Consider the following 23,050-nt stretch of genomic DNA (forward strand, 5'->3'; position numbering starts at 1 on the left):
AAATTCCTTCAGTTGTTGTGATGGCATCGAACCCAAGTGCCCAGAACATTAGCCTCAGTTTACAGATGACTGGTCCAGTGACATTTATCGCTGTGATTTTCTTCCCTGCCTCTCACTTTTCTCGAACTTTCTTCCTTTTTATTTCTCTTCAGTTTCTCTTTCTTAGAGTTTTACTTCACTTCTCTATCCTCATTCAACTTCCCTCTTTTGTGAGCTTTTATTTATCTCCCTCTTCTCAATGTTCCCTTGCCTAACTGCTGGAGCACTCATGTCTTACACAATCCCTGACATCCTCTGCCATCTTACAGTGACATCACACAACTTACTTTCTGTATTCTAATACAAATTTAATACAGTTATTAAATAAATATTCTCATTAAAAATTATTTTACACAATTCTCCAAAAAATGAATACAAAAAACATTATGCCAGTTTCTTGGCAACAATACAGTGTTGTACTAAAATAGGTAAGAAAGAAAATGGAGAAATTATTAACAAGACAATTTGAGGTTATAATTGTTTGCAATGTCTGTTCTAAGATTCAGTGAAATGCAGTTGGACAATGAATTACTAGTAACAACATTGAGGATAAACAATTCCAGCAGATTTTTTCTCTGTAAATATCTTGGTGATTCATTTCCCAGGGCATCACTCTTAAGTGAAAACATATCCAAAGCAGCATTTGAAGATGACCACGGGAGAATAAAAGTGAACTTCCATCTTTCATTCTTCCACTCTAGCTAGCTAACTAACTGATTATATACACAACTGTAAGTCAGTCTCAAGCTCTCATCTCAACTCAGGAATCGAACAGCCCAGCAGCTCAGGTTGGGAATGATTTCAGTGTCCCTGTCACAGAATCCTTGTGTTCCTGTCCTTCTCTTGCTCTGAAAATTATTTAAACTTTAATTCACACTGAATTATTTTCCCAAACGCCGGGTGATGTAGTCCCATCAGTTGGAGTTGAATAGAAAAATAAAGCATCTCCTTTATTTTAAAAGAAAGAGACAGTGGGTTCATCCATTGTCTGTAGTAACGGTCACTGGAGAGAGGGGTGACCTTGGGACAGTGGCTGTTTCTACCGAGGCCTGGAGTGTCTGGTGCGTTTAGTCCTGCTGGAGAAAGGATAGTTGATGAACTCGAAGTGTCTGTGGCTGTCCAAAGAGGACAGGTGACCCTTGGGTAATCGCTTCATGAAATGCACCTCCCTCTGGTGCTGCCTGGTCTTCGATCCTTTCCTGGGTCTCCCTTTCCGGGTGAAAGCCATGAACCATCCTTCGTACTTGGCGTTCTGCAGAGCCGTGTAGTTGTTCTCCAACACGATTTCAGTGAAGACGCAGTCTTTGCTCTTGCCGCTTCGCTGCACAGAGAAACAGAAGACTGAGTGAACGTCCCATCCAGACTAACAGCCCCAGCTCATTTCCAATTTGTGGGCATTGCATGATTTTTATGCTATTTATAGTTCAGATAAGAATAATTTTTCCTTGAAAGAATATTTAACATGCCGAGAGACTGTGATCGATCAGTGAGGGAGACTGTAGACTACTAGCATCACGTTATTGTTTTCAGGTCTGGAAAAACGTACGGCTTACTAAAAGAACAATGGAAAGAATGGGTGGGAGGAGGGGAGTAAAAGGAGAGCGCGGCAGAACTTTAAAGAAAGAAATGAAAGAGGGTAAATGCAATAGACTTGAAGAGACAGAATTGAGAACAAAAATTGAGAAGAGGGGACGGAAGATTATTTTGAAGAACAGGCAGACTTCAAAGTATTTGTAACCTCGCTGTGTTTAGGGTTTGCTGTCTTGATTCCTAAGAGGTGGGTTGAGAGGACGGCAGGGTAAGTGTGTGCAATGTACAAACACTAGTGACCCGTGAAGTATAGAACCAGCGGCCCCTCCGTGTATCAGTTTCCATCTGCGGTTATAGCCCCTAACTCCCCCAGTATAGCCCTCCCCAGGCCATGTGTACGGTCCAGTCCTGGGCACTGAATTACAACTTGTCACAAGGAATAATATCAGTTTGCCAGCAGACAGATGGCGGAGGCGGCGGGGGCGCGCCGCCCCTGGATCTCGGAGCTTGCTGTTGGTCGCACCGAAGCTGCCAGCAGCCGGCACTCAGAGGCTCCATGCGACACAGAATTAGACAAGTGGAAGAGGAAAGCGGCAGGCTGGCCTGCCTGCTCCAAATCGAACATAAACCTTCAAATCCACCTTCAGGTCCCAGCAGCAGGCGATAGGAGTCACTTCCTTCAAATGCTCATGTCCCTTAATATTTAATCCATTCCAAAAACAGATGGGTCATATCATTAAAGCTAGCCAGACATTAGATGCGTTATTTTAGCCATGTAACTGCCCATCTATTGGAACTATATAAAAACCAATATAAAATGGTCTTATAATTATTATATAGTGGTATTGTCATCTACGTGTATGATTTTAAAAAAAATCTATGCATCATGTTAATAGATTATTCCCTCCCTAATGACATTGCGGGTCTATATTTAGCACATGGACAGCAGTGGTTCAAGAAGGCAGCTTACCACCACTTTCTCAGGCGGCATGGGCTATAAATTCTGATATCAAAGTGAATGAAAAATAGATAAAACGAGAAGCATTATAACTAAGTTGTTTGGAAGTTTAAAGGGTAGGCAGAATGAACCCATTGATGGGGAACAGGGGGTTCTAATCTCCCGTGATGGGAAAGTCTCCTCCTGACCGGGATCTATCGGCTGTTCCTACGATTTGGGAATATCCCACACTCCTCAGGCAGCGACAGGGCCAGAGACTCGCCAGCACGGTCCACGTTTCACACTTTGTCGAACACGAAAAACGACAAATAAGGGAGCACGAATTCTATTCCGCGGGCATCAAGAGGTCAGGCTGATATTCCTGTTAGGGCAAAGGTTAGAATCGCCGGGAGCATCATCTATCCATCTCAGAGCGAGGGATGGGGACGGAGTTGGGAGCACGACGGGGCAAGGACGGCTTTCAATGCAAACGGCGAGCCGTGTTTTCTTTAATCAATGACTTTAGCGGAGCTTTCTGCTGAGGACAGGTAGAAAGCATCCGGATTAATGGAAAAATCTAACGCTTCGAGGGGTTTGAAAAGTTGGCCTTCTGAAGTAAGCAGAGTAATAAAATCTGGGGTTGCCACACTCACCTTGCACCCTTCTTCCAACTGTTGCATCGAAATGTAACCTCTCTCTATCACCATCTTCCACAACTTCTGTCTTCACCCCGATCTTGTTTTTAGTCACTTGCTTTCTCTCTATTGTTGTCTTTCTTTCTCATCAGAATCTCAACTTCTGTCTACTTCTCAGTCTCGCTCATTAACGTATCCCGTCCATTTACTCACTATTACTGTTTCTATTTCTACCACCATCTCTCGAGTTATTTCTTTATCTGTGCCTGCTTCTATTTTGCCCTCTCTCTATTCCTTCATCCGTTTCTCTCTCCTCCTCCAATGACTGTAAACTCGCCTCTCACTAATTTTCTACGTCTCTATTTTGTACTGCTCCTTTCCATGTGCCCCGACTCCCATTTGTAACACATTTAACACTTCTGTTCCGAAACTTTCCCGGCCAAACCCATTAATCCTTACCTTGCCGATCAGTTTTCCCCGCTTGTTCATGCAGATGTAAAACCCAGACTCCGCTCCCTTAATGCGGACTCTGCTTCCGAAGGTATCTGTCTCCACAATCAGCTTGGCTGCATTGGGAAAAAAGGGGTGCAGGACTGAGTGAGCGATCAGTAACTTTGTTACTTATACAATTCACCAAGCAAGCGTTATATTCTCAATCCATTTCCCCGTTGGTATTGCACAGTATGGTGTGTTATTTCTAACAGCCCCAGAAGAAAAAACCTTTTAGACAAGCAAAAACAAAAGAATCAGGAAGGAGAAGATGAGAATTTCTGCACTCAATGTTACTCCAGGAGAACGGAATACTTTTCCTAATCTGTCTACCAGAGAACATCAAACTCTCCCAGGACAGGTACAGCTCAGTGTTAGGTACGGAGTAACGCTGTTTCCATCAAATACTCCCAGGACAGATACAGCAGGGATTAGTCAGAGAGTAAAACTCCCACTACTCTGTCCCCAAACGCACTCAGGAGGAGAACAGTGCTGTGTTAGGTACAGAGTTAAGCTCCCTCACTGTCCCCCGTAATTTTTCTCAGATCCAACCTCAGCTTTTTAGATGTGGCACTTCATCAAATGGTGTACAGTACCTATACAGCTAACACCTCTATTCTCAAACAGATGCCCCTTGATTTGCCAAGTGTTTCCAGAAATATCTGTTTTGAGATATCTCAGCTCTTTTCATTCTTGCTCGTTGGAGTCATCAGTTTGAAACAGAACTGGACCCAGATTTCAGAACAGAAAACAGATTGGCAGTATATGTTACAACTCAGGAACATAAGTCTCTTCAAGTTCTCATCTTCTTAAACAATTTAAATATGTACCATGGGGCCTTCAGGACATTTGTCATCATGTCACTTAAAATCCTGGATAAACTTGACAAGTTAGATGCTTGAGGATATTTACCTTGATGAGAGAGTTTGGAAGTAAAGGCCACCATTTCAGAATACATGGTGTGTCCACCAGAGTCTGAGATTAGGGAAATTTATTCAAGGGATGGTGAATTTCTTAAATTCTTTCCATCAGAGAAGACTGGGTGTTCAGTCATCGTGTACAGTGGAGACTGAGATTCTTTGATGCTGAGACACTTAGTGAATTAAGGAATGAGAGGAGAGACAGGAGGATGGATTGAAGCAAATGGATCAATGATAATGTGATTGCATGACTTAGCAGACTCAATGAACCAAAATACTTGACTTCTACTTTTATTCCTTTGTTCTTGTGTAAGGCTTAAATTCCTACGAAGTCTCATGTACCCCAAATTTCTAATGCCAGCAGCACTAGGAGGGGGAAGTAATCAGTCTTTCCAAACAAGGGAAGCAGCAAATAAAAATACAGAACTAGCAACAAGTTGTTCTCCTCTTTGGCATTGATGTTGTTAAGACTTGGGTGACAATGCTTGAACATCCCTAGTAATAACACATCAAGGATCCAAAGTGTTTAAAAAACAGTAAGCACACACCAGGCAGTTTGTTACCCAGTGCTATTACAAAATAAGAGAATGGAATATTTTATTATTTGCATTGCATCTTTCACAAACCTCAATGTCCCAAAGCACATTGCAACAAATAATGTGCTTTGAAGTGATGTCACTGCCCTAATTTAGAAGGCATGGCAACCAACTTTACACATAGCAAGGTCCAACAAACAGTAGAAGGAAAAGACCAAACAATTTGAATATTGATCTTGATTGAAGAATGAATATTGGCCAGAATACCAAAGGAGGAAGCTTCAGCAATTTACCAGTCAGAAGGGCATCTTTGAAACAGTCTTAAACAATTGAGAGCTATGGAGTTCTCTAGTGACCTGAGTTTCAGATTGAGTGTTGCTTCATCTCCTGTTCCCCTTCTTGAAGCAGTCAATTGATTTGTTGGTAAATCCTGGTTGTTGTCACTATTATCACCTGGGTGAATGGCTGAATGTTTAACCATTTGGATGCTCGTTATAAGGTGCACTGACAGAGCTGAGCCTGGTTTTTCTTGATGTCCACACATAAGCTCCATTTGACACCAACTATCTGAACAACTGACAATCCAATCTAGTACTCCCTAAAGCAAAACATTGCAGATGCTACAAATCTGAAACAATAGCTTAAATTGCTGGAAATATCCAATGACATCTGTTGAAAACCTTTTATTGAGCTGAGAAATTAATTCTGCTTTTCTCCATACAGATGCCTCCTGGCCTGCAAAGGATTTCTAGCAGTTTCTGCTTCAATTTAGAATTTTTTTTAGATCTATGTCTCAGAGTCAGTGTCTTTACCACAACACACTGGGAGATCAGAGTTAACAGTTGCAACTGCAGTAATAGACAATAGGCTGCATAGTTGCACTAATTATTATTTCAATGGCTGCTGGGATTTGAACCTTTCCTCAGTAGATACATGGCTTGTTTCTCATCAACACAAGTTGTGGCTTCAAGTACCAGTCTGAGGAGTAATCATGTAATCCCAGGCTAATACTGCCACTGCAGTACTAGGGAGATGCCATAATTTGGATGAGATTGCAAGAATTAAGAACAGTTTTAGAAGGGCCCTGACCTGAAACGTCAAACTTTCCTGCTCCTCTGATGCTGCTTGGCCTGCTGTAGTGTTTAATTGACTGCAAAGTGCTTTGGGAAGTTAAAAAGTATACAAACTGACAGCAAATTCTTCCTTTCTTATTGGTGATATGAACTGAAGTATAATTGGCTTTAAAAAGAATGATCCGGGATCTTATTTAACTCTAAACTGAAAGTAGTCGTCCAGCATCTATTATAGAGAATCAATGACAGAGTGAGATGTACAGCACAGAAGCACACCCTTCAGTCCATCTCATCTGCACCAGATATCCTAAACTGATCTAGTCCCATTTGCTAGCATTTGGCCCACATCCCTCTGCCCTTTCCTATTCATTTACCTACCCCAATGTCTTTTAAATTTTGTAATTTAGAATACAACAGCTACTATACTTATTACAGAGAAAGGCAATCCCTATGTGTTTTGTATGCAATTATTGCCTTTGTATAGAGATTAAATCCATAATATATTTCAGCAGTTGAGTGTGGTTATAACTCAACCAGCAATATCCCAGGTATGTGTAGGTATGTGGTATGGACATGGTGGCTAGAGCTTTGCAGCTCTAAATTCAAATAGCTTCCAATAATCATTATCTTGGTTTTGAAGGGCTACTTGAACAATTGATATTTATTAACAAAATTGAATGAATGACTTTTCCTTCCGTTTCTCAATTTCTCTTTTTAAGACCCTGATTCTTTCTCGACCAGAAGCATTGTTTGGGTACTTTACCCCAAATGATTATTTTTCTTGCTTGATTATGCTGGTTCTAATTATATCATTACCAAGTCTAACCTTCTTTTAACATCTGAAAACACACACTAAGTGACAGGGAACACTTGATATTGGTCAATGGTGGAACTTGCAACATGATAATTCCTCCTGTGTACACCCAGAGCACTAAAGTTGACTTGCGGTCATGTAACACATCAGTTGAAGTTATCTAATTGAACTATGAATCAAATCTGCCACCTTCCTTGTCTGTGCACAAGGTAATGATCATTTAGAAATTCACAACAGAAGAGGGCCATTTGTTCCATCATGACGGCTAGCTACATGAAAACAGCCAATTAGTGCCAATCCCCCATACTGCTCCCAAAGATCTACTGATTTTGGTCAATTCATGACCAAATATATATTATAAAACTCCTGTCTTCAATATCTTTGAGCGAATAGAGGAATGATTGAATCCAAGTAATACTAATTCTAAGAATGAAAAGCAACCAATTCTTTCCATCAGGCAATATTCCACCCAATAATGCAGTGTCCTACCCAATGACACAATATCCCTCTTACCAGAAGAATGCTGCCTAATGATTCAGTTTCCTGCTCAGTAGGACAGTATTCCTCTCAATGATGCAATGCTCTATTCAATAATGCATTATTGCCCCAGTGGTGCATTACCCCACCTAAGATATTCTCATTAAGTGTATTCCATTCAAAGATACAGCATCACTCTCAAATGATATATCCTCTGTCCAATGATACACTACCCCATACACTGACACAGTATCTCACCCATTAATATAGAATCTCAACAGTGTAGGATCCTCCCCAATTTATCAAATCCAATGATACTATCTCTTTCAAAAGGACATTATCCTGGCCAAATGGCACAATATCCAATCTAATGATAATATCCTACTTATCCAATCATGCAATATCTTACTGCCTGAACACTGATGCTAGTGATGGATTTTAACTACAAGGTGCCAGGCATTGTCTAATTGTTTATGCCATTTTATGTATGTGGATTCTTATGTTCATTATTATTAGCAGGTCTCATTTGTGGAAGGAAACACCCAGAAGGACAGGAGAAACACTTTAGGGATATTCTCAAAACTCCTTGATGTGGTCAAATATTCCCATTAATCACAGGAATCCCTGGCCTGTGACTGACTAAAACAGAGATGGCTCATTCAGAAGGCACCAAACACATCAAGAAAATTCATCAGAAACATGCAACGATGGAGTTGAGGCATTGGTGAAAGTACACAAAACTTTCAGTTTATCCAACATCCAAGTGCCATCTGCCCTGAATGTGGCAGAGTCTGGAGATTATGCTTTGACCATATCAGCAAACTCAGAACCCATTGAACTGGCGTCGATTAGTTATAGAGTTGAGAGATAAATATTGACCAAGGGAAAGCTTCTGTATTCTTCTTTGTGAAATACAAGGGGCTCGTTATCACGCTGAGAATGCAAATGGAGCTTCTGTTTAATGTTTTATCTGAATATACAGCATTCTCTCTATAGAATACTGGAGAATCAGCCAATGCTGTCTGTTCAGGTCCTGGACTGGGATTCAAACCATCAATGTTCTGACTCTGAAGTCAGTATGCCACGAATCAAGTCACTGCTGACAACATATGAAATTCATTGCTTATATACAAAAACAAGATGTAATATTATAGACTAAGCTGTAAAATGAAATTTCTTCTAGAGCTGTGCTTTGTCATTATTTTATAAAATTCTATCTAGAAAATTATTTAATATCCGAGTAATCTATGTCAAAGAATTCCTTTTCAAAAATATTTGTAATTACAGACTCCCCATCTAAATTAAAATAGTCAGTGATGATAATGAAGTGAGATTCATTTAATAATGCTTTTAATACAACAGGTACTTACTGTCAGATTTCAGTGTGCCCGCTTCTCATTACGGAACCTGTCTCTACTGGTCAGGAGCTTGGAGAGAGAGCAGGAGCATCAAGAGAACTGAACATGGAGAAAACAGGAACCTGAAGACAGTAGGAGCAGAGAGAGAACAGATCGTGGAAAAAAGCACTAGAGGAGAATGGGAGAGCAGGAGCAGGTGGGGAGCAGATCACATCTGTGACCAATGTGCTCTTGCCTACTCTTGACCAGAGTTATTTGGACAGTCACTCATCTATACAACTGGCCTGCATTGCAAAAAATCCCTCAATTCTTAGTTTTACCCCAACTCAGTGGACTGGGTTTGAAAAAAATTGGTCTAAATTGTCAAACTTTAAATGTCATAGCTTATAACCATTGCTTGTTAGCCTGGATGGTGATCTCTCTTTTTACATTAAAAAAATTTTGATTCCTAACACAGATGAGGTCCCCAGCTGTTTTACAGAACTGTACCTGGGGATGGATGTGTCTCTGTTTTTAACAGTATTCTGAATCTGTTGCAGTCTCGATCCATCATGTGGAAGAAACACTTTCGACTGGTTCATGCTAAAGACTAATGATACAAACACATACAAAGACATATGCACAAAATCTCTATCCCCAAATATACTAGGATGCTAAGGTTACAGATACATTGCTACTATTTCAGGCAATTAAGGACTAATAGCAGAATGCTTATCTTACATGAAGTGGGATAAGTAACTGGGTTGATTGTTCAGGTAAAGTTATTAGAAATGAAAACTTTGAACTTGTTCAAGAAACAGTGAGTCAAAAGTGATGGGGAATGTAATTTTTAAAATCTGTCCAGGTGATCAAAAATGTACTGAATGACTCCGTCATCTGAAACTGCATGTAGATTTATGATTTCACACAGAGACACTCACAATACATACATTGATACATCTTCAAACACTTCTTGAATGCATTCAGATGTTTCCATATACACCCTAACTTCCTCATATGCACCTACTCATTACCTGCTATCTGTGGAGAGCTAAAAACAGCTGGCAAACTTCAATTAATGTTTTAAGGTGTCCATCCCCAGATAAAATAAAACAGAGCTCAATAGAAATTATTCACCAATATTTTAGGCACTGTGGCTGAGTGGTTAGCACTGCTGCCTCACTGTGCCAGGGGCCCAAGTTTGATTCCAACCTCAGGCAACTGTGTTGAGCTTGTACGTCCTCCCCATGCCTGAATGGGTTTCCTCAGGTGCTCTGGTTTCCTCCCACAGTCCAATGATGTGCAGGTTAGGTGGTTCGGCCATGCTAAATTGCGCATAATGTCCAGGCATGTGCAGACTAGGTGGATTAGCAGTGGGAAATTCCAGATCACAGGGATGGTGTAAGGGAACGGGAACGGATCTAGGTGGGATGCTCTTCAGAGGGTGGTGCAGACTCAATGGGCTGATTGGCCTGCTTCCACACTGTGGAATTTTATTGTCACAAACAACTGTTATAACAACTTTAGAAAGATTTCATTGATGGTTTAGTGTAGTGCAATGCTTTCTTGGACACTTCTCACCTCACGAGCTTACCTGCTGAAAGCAGGAATTCAATCGAATGCGAGATGGTACCTGAGTGGAATCTCACATCAAATGATTTTAGGTTCACAGGACAACAATGGCATTTGAGAGAAGTGGTTTGGTGAAGTCCCACTCATTCATTCTGGAGTCAGGCACAGCATTATATCAGGGTTAAGTTACAACTGGAGTATTGGTGTGAAGTAAGACACTGTGCCATGGTTTTGGTGTAAATGTTGCCTTATGAAGTCCTGTATCAATCTGAGCTGTGTGATGGCCACTTGTGTCCATGCACATCTGAAGTAATCCTATTTGAAAGTGGAACACAGTTTTAGGAATGGATAAGAACATAGGAACATAAGTAGGCCATTTTTGGGACCCTAGACCAATAATACGGACATTTGGTACCTCGATGAATGCAAATTGTGGTCGGCGTCAGGGACATATCAACAGCTTTTGTGGTTTTGTTGTTATTTTTGTAGCCAACTTGCTAACTGTCTTCATGGAAGGAAAGCATCTCCCTGTCTGACTTATAGATGTCCCCAGTATCAAGCCTTATGAAAAAGACAGGATTCTGCCCATTGGTGTCAACCAGGGATGAGCAATAGATGAGCAATAACTGTATCCCTGCAAAGTATTGCCGATACTCGGAAACAAAGAAAATCTGCCGTTTCAACACATTTTCTGTTTGCAAACTAATTTTTGCACAGAATAACTTCAGATCTTAAAATATGTTTAAAGCAATAATGTGAAAAAAACTGACTTTCTTTTGCCTTAATCTCTGGTGAGAAAAGTCTGGATTTAGCTCAAATTACACATGGGAGGCATATAACAGAGACCTTTACTCGGGTGTTCAAGATTCTAACTAGTACGGCACCACTCACAATCACCAGAATCATCATCTAATCCATCACCAGGACAACTCACTAACATTTCCAGTTTGCAAAAGGAGCGATGACAGCAAGACCGAAAGGGGCTGCGATAGGATATAGAACAGTGAAGTCAGCAGAGTAGCTGATAGATTACAATGTGAAGCGGTGTGAAATGATCCAGTTCAGCAGAACGATTGGGAAAATAGAATGTTTTAAAAAGGCAATGAACTTAAATGTGTTGGTATTAAGAGAAACGAGTGTCTTTGCATCATGGAGTTAACACGCAGGTTCAGGAAGGACTATGAGCGTGACATCCTACCAACCTTACTTAGTCTGGGCTATGTGACACTCCTCTCCAGCACCACCATCTCTCCCCCCCCCCCCCATACACACACACACACACACACACACACACACACACACACAGCTTCTGTCCATTATGTAAAAACCTCCATTTTCTGACCCCCTTCAGTGCTGAAAGAAGTCGCACTGACTCCAAACGTTAGCTCTGTTTCTCTTTCCACAGATGTTGCCAGACACGCAGAGTTTCTCCAGCACTCTTGAGTTTAATGATATTTCACTATCGTGTAGGTGGCCGGCGGCTGAACACCAGGACTAACCTCGGCAGTTTGGCGTGGCAACTCTCGGCTACTGCAACATCAGCTGGACCCAACAGAGCAAATACTGCAACTAATTCCCTCAACCAGCCACTATTACCCACACAACCCCAAGATCACCACAAACCGAAGGCCACAACCAAGTCAGCTTAGCTATATTACACAGCCATCCGTAAAATACATTGTCAGAACGAAGGTCGATGAGAGTCGCTGATTAAACGCCACCAATGCAGTCCCGAGGAGGGAGCAGGCGGAGAGAGAGATTCCTTTTAATTAAATCAGGGGAGAAAACGACCGTTAATTCAGCGGAGGGGCGGAATCAATCGATCGGTTCGGCAGTAAATAGATGAGTATTGATTTAGCGGATTGCGCACAGACATAGCGAGTGATCGCGGGAGGGGAGAGCTCCGCTAAACCAGGGACAAGAGCGTTCGCAGCTCCCCGAACGACTCGACACTGATGATCCAGTTCCTGAAGGAGCGCACGGACGATAAAAGCAAATTAGACGATATTTCTCCCCCCGTCCCTGAACGAAACGTTAAAATGGATTTAACGTTCTGAGGTCGTCAAATTGGGCTCGAATAGTTAACTCACTCTTTTCCACCACGAATGCTGGAGGACATGCTGAGTTTCTCCAGCATTCTCCCTTTTAATTTCAGCTTCCGAAATATTGTTTTTAGTGAAGTGGATTTTGTCCAGTTCACTGATCCTGTGCGAGCATACCAATTGGATATTCCGTCCAACTGCCGTTCAGTTTTTTAATGAAATGGAGGGGGGTGGGGGGGGGGGGGGGGTGGAGATGAACCTGTTCGGAGATGTGGCACACACCTGGAACAGGTGAGACTTGAACCCAGGCCTACCTGGCTTGGAGTAAGGACACTATCACTGCACTACAAGCGCTCCCTCCACCACTTAGCCCGCCCCCGCACGATGCAGGTATAAGCCGATCTGGAAGTGACTGATAATAAAACCTCGGCAGTGATCTAGCCTTGTTTCCATTTCTCCTAAACACACACACACACACACACACACACACGCGGTTAAGTCTCTGTGACTCGGTTGTGAGAGCTGATTATTTCACGGTTTCCCCCCGGGCTTGTTAACGATCCCATCCATTGCTCCTGTGATGCCCCGGGGGTCTGAGTTGGGGTTGACTGCGGATTTTCAATCCCCTTTGCCCCGATGGATTTAAATCCCAAAGCAGCGAATGAACGGAAAACGGTTGGAGTCTCAGGTGGAGAGTGGCCCCGGAGTCAGTGTTTAACTGTGCGGCTAGCTCAGGCAACACTGAACCGGAATGCCATGTCCTTTTCATTCTGCCTTCGCAAATCTTCCTTTTAACCGTTCCCTTTTAACATTGTGATTTTTTTCCTCCCTCGTCCCACATATTGACTTTTTATTGACATGCCTTTTCCTAAAACACGCTCACTTGCGCACCATTCCGCAGCACTTTCTGTTCTCCCCCCGTTTTCCCAACGTCACTCCGCCAAACCCGATCCTCTGCAATGTCCCACTCCTTCCTCAATATCTTTCGCTCCCTTTCTCCATCAGCTCAACTCCCTCTGTCTTCCTCCAACTCTCCCATACGTCCCTCTGTCCCCTCCAACTCTCTGGTGTCTCCCTCCTTCAGTGCCGTCCTCCGTCTCTCCCTCTCCAGCTCCATGTGACCAGTGTCTCCTTCCATTCTCTCTCTCTCTCTCTCTCTCAATTACCTCCCAGCCCTCAATGTCTCCTTCCCCGCTTCCTCCAATGTCTCCCTCCAGTGTGTCCTTCCCTTCCTCTACCCCAGTTTCTTTCCCTTTCCAGTGACTGGTCATTTTCTCTCACTCTCTCTTACCATACTTGTCTCCATCCTCCGCTTTCGCGTTGATTTTCTTGCCCAGGACTTGGACATGTTTTCCGCTGGTACGGCTGTAGAGTTGGTAGGTGCGGATTAACCTCCTGCTCAGCCGGTCCGTCTGCCTGGTCTGCTCCCTAACGTGCTGTGTAAAATTAGGCGGTGACTGAGAGGTTACCTTTAAAGAAAATACAATATACAATACACATGTGCATTAAACAACCACAGATCCAGCTGCCTTCAGACTGAGGCACCGCCTGCACGAGAACTTCCTTCGGCCTAAGAATCTGCCCCTTTTTATTGTTTCAAACGTTTACAATAATTTAACCAATTAACAGAAGCTTCAGTCTGAGTGCAATTCCGTTTCGAAGAGGTAGCAAGTTGTGCAAATTGTTTCATAAATAAACTGGTTTCATTCCCACACCCCTTTACTCTTCTGTGAAAGGTTAAAATGATTTTGGTGGTTTTGAATAGTGTTTTAATATTCCGGGGGGTGGGTGAGTTCGGAGCAGTGGGTGCCTGGTCCCAGACAGAGGGAGTTTGGGGGGTGGGGGGGGGGGGGGGGGGAAGCAGAGAGAGAGAGAGAGAGAGAGAGACGAGTGCCGGACCATTCCTTCAATGATGGTTCGAGTTGTCCCAAAGCCCGCACAATAGCATTAATTTATAGGGCGGGCTGCTAATGAGAGAAACACGTGGAACAGGCCGAGACTTCAACTTGCAACTTCGCATCTGCTTTTCTGTGTGTCTCTCTTGCCGCTCGATGGCCCCCAATCTGTCCGCTCTGCGCCTCGTTCCCTCTTCCTCATTCACCTTTCCATCCCCAACCCTATTTTCTACACAATATTTCTCTTTGCTATTAAATAGCGTTTTGCCACCCTATTCCCATTCTGTGCCTCTCCCTCTTTCTCAGCCTCCCGGGAGCTCCCTCGCCGTTGCTTTTTCTCCCAGTTAATTCTCCTGTGAAGTTATCACAACGGCGGTATATGCAGGCACAGAGAAACATTCAAGCCCCTCCCCGTAAAAAATCACTCTCAAAGTTAAAAAAACAAAATAAAAATCTGTCCGTTCATTTGTCATCCAACCCGCGAGAGTCGAATCAATAGATACTTTCAATATTTTATTCCGGGTAATCAACAGATCAGTAAATAGACAGGAATTTGGTCGTTAATACCGACCTGAGCTTGGAAGCAGAAGGTCAACAGTTGCAGGCACCTGCGAGAGAAGAAAGTTACAATTAACGAGCTGCGACATTGCCAGGATTCTCACAGGCTCCAAACTTTGCAAGTTTAACCAGCAATCGGGCAGCATTATAAACAACGATATTGACTAGTGAACAAACCCATCAAAAAGTTAGGAACTCACAGATAGCTGAGGCGTGTAGACAGGAGCCGCATCCTGAATGTCGTTTGTTGCAGCTTTTTAAAAGCGAATGATTTAATTGTCAGTGAAAGAGATTGGGGGAGATAAGAAAAATTTGTATTCCTATAATCTGTACAGAGACTCTCTGCAGGGGGTTGAATCTGGATTTAATCCCGAAGGCTGGCAGACCGCTGGAGATGTCCCTCCGTGAGCAGGCGATGGAACTTGGGGGTTCAGGGAAAAAAAATTAAACCGAGAAAGGAAGCCCAGTCCGGTCACAGAACAAGCACTAGAGAGAAACAGAGTGAAGGGAACTGCAAGGAGAGGAATGTCTGTTGTATCTAATTCTGCCTCCTCTCTCTCTCTCTGTCTGCTCCGGGATCGCTCTGTTTAGCGGAAGATAGAGTCGAGATTGTCAAATCTCAAATGTAATCTTCACTGACTCCCTCTCTGAGAGAGCGAGGTCCGGAGTTCTGTCAATGTCTCTCTGTCAGATCCGCCTGTTTCAGACGCTACAGCTCCGATATTTTCACTGCTCGTCCCCCCTCTCTCTCTCTCTCTCTCTCGGTAGAGCGTCACGCCGGCTCTGGAATGTTTTCCCCTCTTCTCTCTCTCTCTCTCTCTCTCTCTCCCGTCTTTAATTCACCTCCTTGAACAAGGCAGCCGATTCCCAGCAAATCCTCCCAGTCCGGGCACTTTCGCTGCGAAATGCAGTAATCTTCCTCTCTCGATTCCGCTGTTCACCTTCAGTGGAGTAAAAATCTCCCATTCATCCCGGGAGTACAAATGTCCTATTCCCCGGTCTCCCAGCCCTTCCTTAATTTCGCTCTGTTCTCCCTCTCTCTCTCTCTGTGTCTGGCTGGCTCTGAGCTTTCGGCTCTGGCTCCTGGAGACTTGATCTGGCGGCAAACAATGGTTTAAATAGAAAGCGCACACCTGTCGGCTCGGCCGTGTGGCCGGCGCAAAGTCTGCAGCTTCTGGGAATGACATTTCAGTGCAAAACACGAAGGGGGGCGGGGATAATGTGTGTGTGTGTGTGTGTGTTTTGGGTTGGGGGTGGCGATGGGTTGGATTCGATCACGTCCAGCAAACGTCTCAAGTATCTCTACTGAAGGAGAAACGTTTCAGTAAATTTGCAGCAAATGTGATTTTTTAACGCTGACTATTTATTTGCAATTTCACGAGATTATGTGGTGTGACTGAAAATGTGACAGTTTAACACATATTCACACCCACTCGCAAGTTTTATTGAACAAGGTAGACACGCATGCCCCGAAACTGTTATTCATAGAGAGATAGACGGACCCACGTCGCGCTGTGGCTTGTGGATGTGCAATGTTTTTTTTAAGGTTCGCGCATATTCTTGCGCAAATATTAATATACATTTTCATTTTCAATATTGGGAAGTGGTGCTCTAAAATGCCTATTCCGGGATTTTGTGTGTGAGAGTGTGCGGGTTTGTGTTCTTGAGTGTACCAGTGTTATCTGTCACACAAGCGAATCTGACTGAATGTGTCTCAATCTTTAAATGAGACGCCGATTTGTCTATGTGAAATTGTACGCTCGTGTGCAAGCGAGGATTTTATGATTGTGTTAACCTGCGTGTACATATGTGGAGGCTTTTGGTCGAGAATGCGTATAAATTCGCCTATCAGTGTGAATACCAGTGTGAACGAAAGTATATGTACATATAAGAATATGTGTGTATGTGTGCTGGAGTGCGCCTCCAAATGAAAGTTTCTGAGCGTACATGTACATACGTGCATATGAGAGGGGGTACCGGTCTGTGCGAGCATAGATGACTGTGTGAGCATGAATGTGTGTGTAATCTTACGAATAACTTTGTATGCGCGTGTTTGAATGTCTCTTAGTGAACGGGTGTACATTTGCATCAGTTTGAGTGTGTGTGTGAGAGAGAAAGGGCGAGGGTATCTAAGTGAACATGTACACGTGAGATTGGGTGTGAGCGAGCCTGAGTGAAGGTATGTTGTGTAAATGTGAGTAGTGAGTGTGTGTAAGATTGTGAGTATGAGTGAGATTGCGGGTGAAATCGCAATGAGTTAGTGAGATTGAATGAGTTAGTGTGTGTGTGTGTGGTGGGGGGGATGAAGAACCATTCTTGGGGTCGCTCAGATAGATCGTGAGGTCTTTATGCCAAATATTAATTTAATCGTTCTCAAAGAGAGGTTGAGGTCACGCCCGGATTGAAATGTTATGGGAAATATTTTACTGCTAAAGTGGGAAAACACGGAAATGTAAACAGATGAACTAAAATAAACTAGGAACGATATGTGTTCGGACAGAAGCAGTGAAAGGCGTCAATATTCTGGGTTCCAGGAACCCCGCTGCGGATTGATAATGGAAACTGCCAGGTAGACCAGGAGAGACAGCAGACAATGGAAAAATGGTCAGACAGCGCACGGCCAGTCCAGCTTCGAGGAGCATTGCGCCCAGAAACCGAGCTCTGTAAGAATTTCCATGAATCTCCTGAGCCCCGCACATTGCCAACCGGGGAAGCCCCGTGGGTTTTGGAGTTGCAAGGAGCAAGTACACTGGCTATGTATCGCACAGGGAGGTCTAGTCACTGCACAGGTCACAAGGGTTAGTGCACTCACTGTATATTATACAACAAAGATATTTCCCAGTAATTGAGAAGATTTCCACCATTGAGGAAAACCCACCACTATTAACCTGGGAAGTTAAAGATAGCATCAATTTGAGAGAACAAAAAATAGCTTTAAAACAAAGAACTGAGAGCATTTTAAAAACCAACGAAAGGTGGCCAACGAAGGGAGAAAATCATCTCTGAGAGGAAAACTAGCGAGTAATATCAAAACATTTAGAAATAAACAAAGGTTTTTGTAAAGATCTGTAGCTCGGTTTGTGGGTGAAGTTGTTGACTTGCTTGCGAAGCTGGCTTGTTCTTGTTCAGACATTTCATCACCATGCTAGGTAACATCATCAGTGGAGCCTCCTATGAAGCGATATTATTCTACTCCGCTTGGAAGTTATACTGTCTGGTCCGTAATGGTGAGTAATGTCATTTCTGATCTTGTTCTGTTTGGGTTTGTATATGGGACCCAATTCTATATGTTTGCTGATTGCATTATGGGATGAAACCCATGTCTCTAGGAATTCCCATGCATATCTATGTTTGGCGATGAGATGGTGGGTGCACTAAACTAGACAAGATTCACCATCTCATCAACAATGTATTCGCCAGGATGAAATTCATGGGAGAAGAAAACAACAATCAGCTTCCGTTTCTGGATGTTAGAGTTGAATGTATGACCAACAGGGAGTTCCGAACCTCAGTATACAGCAAAGCAACCCACACTGACCAAATCCTCAACTTCCACAGCAACCATCCCAACGTCCACAAACAAAGCTGTGTGAGGACACTATTTAAATGGGCCACCACTCACTGTAACACACCAGAACTACGCAGGAAAGAGGAAGAGCACCTGGACAAAATCTTCGCTATGTATGAAATCCCCACAACTTGATCACAGGTGCCTACCAAGTAGAAAGCACCAAGAGGACATAGCATGCCCTTACACATGGACCCTGGCACTGCAGTACATCAAGAACATATCAGAACTGACAACAAGACTCCTAAGACCACTAGGAATCAAGGTGGCCCACAAACCCACAGCCACTCTATATCAAACAGTCACAAGGATTAAAGACCCCATACCACAGCATGCAGAACCAATGTAATTTACAAAATACCACACAAGGACTGCCACAAACATTACAACGGACAGACAGGAAGGAAACTAGCCATCAGAATACATGAACTTCGGCTAGGAGCAAAACAACATGACAAACCTTCCCTAATATCAGCACATTCGGACAACAAAGACCATCAGTTTAACTGGGATAAGGTAACCATAGTAGCCCAAGCCAAACATAGATATGCATGGGAATTCCTAGAGACATGGGTTTCATCCCATAATGCAATCAGCAAACATATAGAATTGGACCCCATATACAAAACCATACAGAACAAAACAGAAATGACATTACTCGCCATAACAGACCGGACAGTACAAATTCCAAGCGGAATAGAATAACATTGCTTCATAGGAGGCTTCACTGATGATGTCACCTAGCATGGTGATGAAACGTCTAAATGAAAACAAGACAGCTCAGTGAGCAAGTCAACAACCTCAGAAATAAACAAAATAGGCATAATAAACATGGCTCCATGAAGGGGATATGACAAGTTTATCAGAAGCCTATGAAGAAGTAACAAGCAGAATGGATAAAGAGGAACAGTTAGATCAAATATATCAATGTATTTTCTTTATGGGGATATGATGGCCTGGTGGGAATATCACTAGACTGTTAATCGAGAGACCCAGGTAATATTCTGGAGACACAAGTTTGAATCCTGCCATGGCAGATGGTGGAATTTGAATTCAGTTAAAAAATATCTAGACTTTAGAGTCTAATGATGGCCATGAATTCATTGTTGATTTTTCGAAACCCATTTGCTTCACCAATGGCTTTCAGAGAAGGAAACTGCCAGCCTTACTCGGTCTGGCCTACAGGTAATCCCAGATCCACAGCAAGTTGACTCTTAACTGCCCTCTGGCCATTTAGGGATGGGCAATAAAAGGTCCACATTAGTCTACTAAATAACAACACTTGGTGTTGGACGTTGTGTATTAGCATGGAGAGGGGATTGGCTAACTAATAGAAGACTTTGGGATGAGTGGCATTTTCATAATGGCGCCCTTTAAATAGTGGAGTGTCACAGGGATCAGTGTTGGGGCCACAGTTATTTACAATATACCTTCATGTCTTGGATGAGGAAAGAATACTATCACCAGATTTGTGGATGCTATAAAGATAGCTGAGAATGCAAGTAGTGAGGATAACACAAAGAGTCTGAATAGGAGTACATATACATTAACATAGTGGGAAAAAAGTTGGAAAGTGGAGTGTACTGTGTAAAAATATGAGGCCACCCGCAGTACGTCCTTCAAATGATATTCAACATGGAGGAGTGCTGATTCATCAGTCTAGGTGGTGATGGTGGTGGCGGGGTGGGGATATTGGAATCTATGGTAATTCACAGGAGGTTTCCTTGCTCATGTTTGATCTGATGCCATGAGACATCAAGGAGTCCAAGGTCAATGTCGAAATCTCCCAGGGCTCACCCTGCCATCTGTGTACGACTCTGAATCACCTCTGTCCTATCAATGGATGGAGCATCCCAGGGATGCTGATGGTAGTATCTAGGACGTTATGTGTGAGGTATGGTTACATGGAAATTACTATCAAGAGTGTTACTTGATTTGTTATCTGACAGCCCTCCAAATTTTGTTGCTAGCCTCCCAGATGTTCTGACGGATGATTTTGCAGGGTCGACCAGCCTGGGTTTGCAGTTGTTTTCAGTGCCTTAGTAGATGCCAGATGGTCCGTCCTGTTTTATTCCTTGTTTAGGGCTTTTCAGCCATGATGCAATTTAATTGCTTCTAGGCAGGTTAAGAGTCAACTACATTGCTATGGGTCTGGACTCACATGCATGTCAGACCAGATAACAGAAAGGGTATCAGAGAACCTGATAAGTTTTTATGATAATTGACAGTGGTTCCTAGGTCATCATTAGACTTTCAATTCCTGGTTTTTGTTGCATGAAAATTCCAATGTCCAGTGGCAAGATTTGAATATTGCTTGAATCTCTGGATGACTGGACAATTGACAATATGACTATACCAATACCACCTTATGATATTGAATAATATAAGAACAGTGGTGAGGATTCACTCATAATTTTGAGAAGTTGAATCTTTATGGGGAGTCATTATTGGAAGTAGTTTACCAGCCAAAGAACAGAAGTTAGATCGTTGGATTGAGTACGAATCAAAAATAAGAAGAGCTTGTAACAATGACATTGCAATGAATGTGAGGCTTTTATCTTTACATAGACTGGACCAATCTAATTGCCAAATGTAGTTTGGATGATGAACTCATGACATGTATTCAGTTTAGTTTCCTAGAACTGTACATCACAGTTACAACTAGGTATAAATCTCTTTTAGATCTTGTTCCCATGAGGAGAAATTGGGTTGAGTGGGTTTATGTTCTCTGGAGTTTAGAAGAATCACTGAAACATAGCAAGATTCTGCAAATTGGTAGGATAGGTGCTGAGAGGTGCGTCTGCCGAAGTAGAAAGCCTTGGGACCATAATATCTGAATACGGCTTCAGCCAATTAGAAAAATAATGATGAGAAATTTCCTCACTTGGAAGCTTGAGAAATCTTCCCCCAGTTCACCCCCCCCAAACCCTGAGGCCTGTGGCTGCTCAGCTGTTGGAATAAATTTGAGGCTGAGATCACAAGATTTTTACAGTTGAAGGAAATTGAGGAAAGTGGCATTTGAGGAGGAAGGTAAAGTTGAAGTTGAGGATTAACCACGAATATCACAGTAGGTTTGAGGAGCCTTTTGGCCAACTCTTGCTCCTGTTTCTTAGTTCTTATAGGGGAGATATACTCAAAGTACATCTCGCATTTCACTGCATATACAGCTGGAATTTCATGAATTGTATACCTTCACTGCATCTTTTTGAGGAGTTAAGAAATGCTGTTGCATTCCTTGTAAATTTGAAGGGATGATGTATAAAATGTACATTTCACAAAAGGGGAAAGTGATTGCATTTTCATGGCAGGTATGCTCAGTGTAATTTTCCCTCAGGATAGCATCTTCATTGTACAATTGATGGGAGATATCATCAATATGCATCTGATGGGAAAGTGTATATTGACTGTTCATTTCATGGAGTTGGGTGGGGCATATTCTCAATACCTTTTGTGTAGAACTGTTTGCCACATATTTCACAAGGAAATATTTTTATTAGAAACAGAAAATTTACACCACAGAAGGAGAACATTTGGCCCATTGTGTCTGTGCCTTTAAGATGTAGGAGCAGAAATAGGCCATTCAGCCCATTGAGATTGATCCACCATTCTTTTTTTTTAAACCTACAGCACAGGAACAGGCCCTTTGGCCCTCCAAGCCTGCACCGATCAAGATCCTCTGTCTAACCTGTCATCTATTTTCTAACGGTCTGTGTCCATTTGCTCCCTGCCCATCATGTACCTGTTCAAATATATCTTAAAAGACGCTAACGTGTCTGCGTCTACCACCTCCGCTGGCAACACGTTCCAAGCACCCACCACCCTCTGTGTAAAGAACTTCCCGTGCATATCTCCCTTAAACTTTCCTCCTCTCACTTTGAACTCATGACCCCCAGTAATTGAGTCCCCCACTCTGGGAAAAAGCTTCTTGCTATCCACCCTGTCTATACCCCTCATCGTTTTGTAGACCTAATTTAATATTCTGATTTAATAATCCTCAAATCCATAGAGTCATTGAGCACAGAAACAGACCCTTTGGTCCAATTAGTCCATGCTGACCATAATCCCAAACTAAAGTAGTCTCACCTGCCTGCACTTGGCCCATTTCTTATTCATGTTCTTACCTAAGTGTTTTTTAAGCATGGTAACTGTACCACATCCACCACTTCAACATGAAGTTGCTTCCACATACTCTCTGTGTACAAGAAATTATCCTTTATGTCTCTTCCGTCCCCAATTACCTGTTTTTACCTCTACACCTTGCTTCTTTTACTAATTAAAAATCACCTTAAATATACTTAACAACCCAGCTTTAACAATCCTCTGCAGTAAAAAAAATGACAGATTCACCACCCCCTCAGAGAATAACTTTTCCCTCCACTCTGTCTCAAGTAATAGTCAGCTCCTTTATTTTTCCTTAAAAAGCACATAACCTCATATTTTCCCACATTACATTCCATCTGCCAAGATTTAGCCCACTCATTTAACCTGTTTATCGCTCTGCAGACTGTTTGTGTCATCCTCACTACTTGCCTTCCCACCTAATTTTGTGTCTAGTACATGCACTGTCCTCATCCAATCATCTATATATTGTAAATAATCCTCGTCCCATCATTGATCCCTGTGGCAAT

The 23,050-nt window shown here is 42.7% G+C and overlaps 1 protein-coding gene and 1 long non-coding RNA gene across 3 annotated transcripts in view; one reads left to right on the plus strand and one right to left on the minus strand.

The window, feature by feature from the left end:
• The window catches only part of LOC125461854 (uncharacterized), a 48,776-nt gene extending 39,642 nt beyond the window's left edge, over positions 1 to 9,134 (plus strand). The window contains exon 3 of the long non-coding RNA XR_007249561.1: positions 8,813 to 9,134. This is a non-coding gene — a long non-coding RNA (uncharacterized LOC125461854). The remainder of the gene's footprint in view (positions 1 to 8,812) is intronic.
• LOC125461853 (fibroblast growth factor 8-like) lies at positions 466 to 16,001 on the minus strand. Of its 2 annotated transcripts, none has more exons than XM_048551143.1 (5): positions 15,055 to 16,001; positions 14,868 to 14,904; positions 13,693 to 13,837; positions 3,601 to 3,707; positions 466 to 1,360 (listed from the first exon to the last, which is right to left on the minus strand). In XM_048551143.1, exons 1-5 carry the CDS (start codon positions 15,084 to 15,086, stop codon positions 1,079 to 1,081), a joined length of 603 nt encoding a protein of 200 aa, XP_048407100.1. In that variant the 5' UTR covers positions 15,087 to 16,001; the 3' UTR covers positions 466 to 1,078. The 2 variants fall into 2 exon arrangements, with proteins under 2 accessions (XP_048407100.1, XP_048407098.1); XM_048551141.1 differs by having other exon boundaries at positions 13,693 to 13,870.
• Positions 16,002 to 23,050: the final 7,049 nt, after the last annotated feature.

Source organism: Stegostoma tigrinum, chromosome 20, assembly GCF_030684315.1.
Source record: "Stegostoma tigrinum isolate sSteTig4 chromosome 20, sSteTig4.hap1, whole genome shotgun sequence".
NCBI classification, from domain to species: domain Eukaryota; kingdom Metazoa; phylum Chordata; class Chondrichthyes; order Orectolobiformes; family Stegostomatidae; genus Stegostoma; species Stegostoma tigrinum.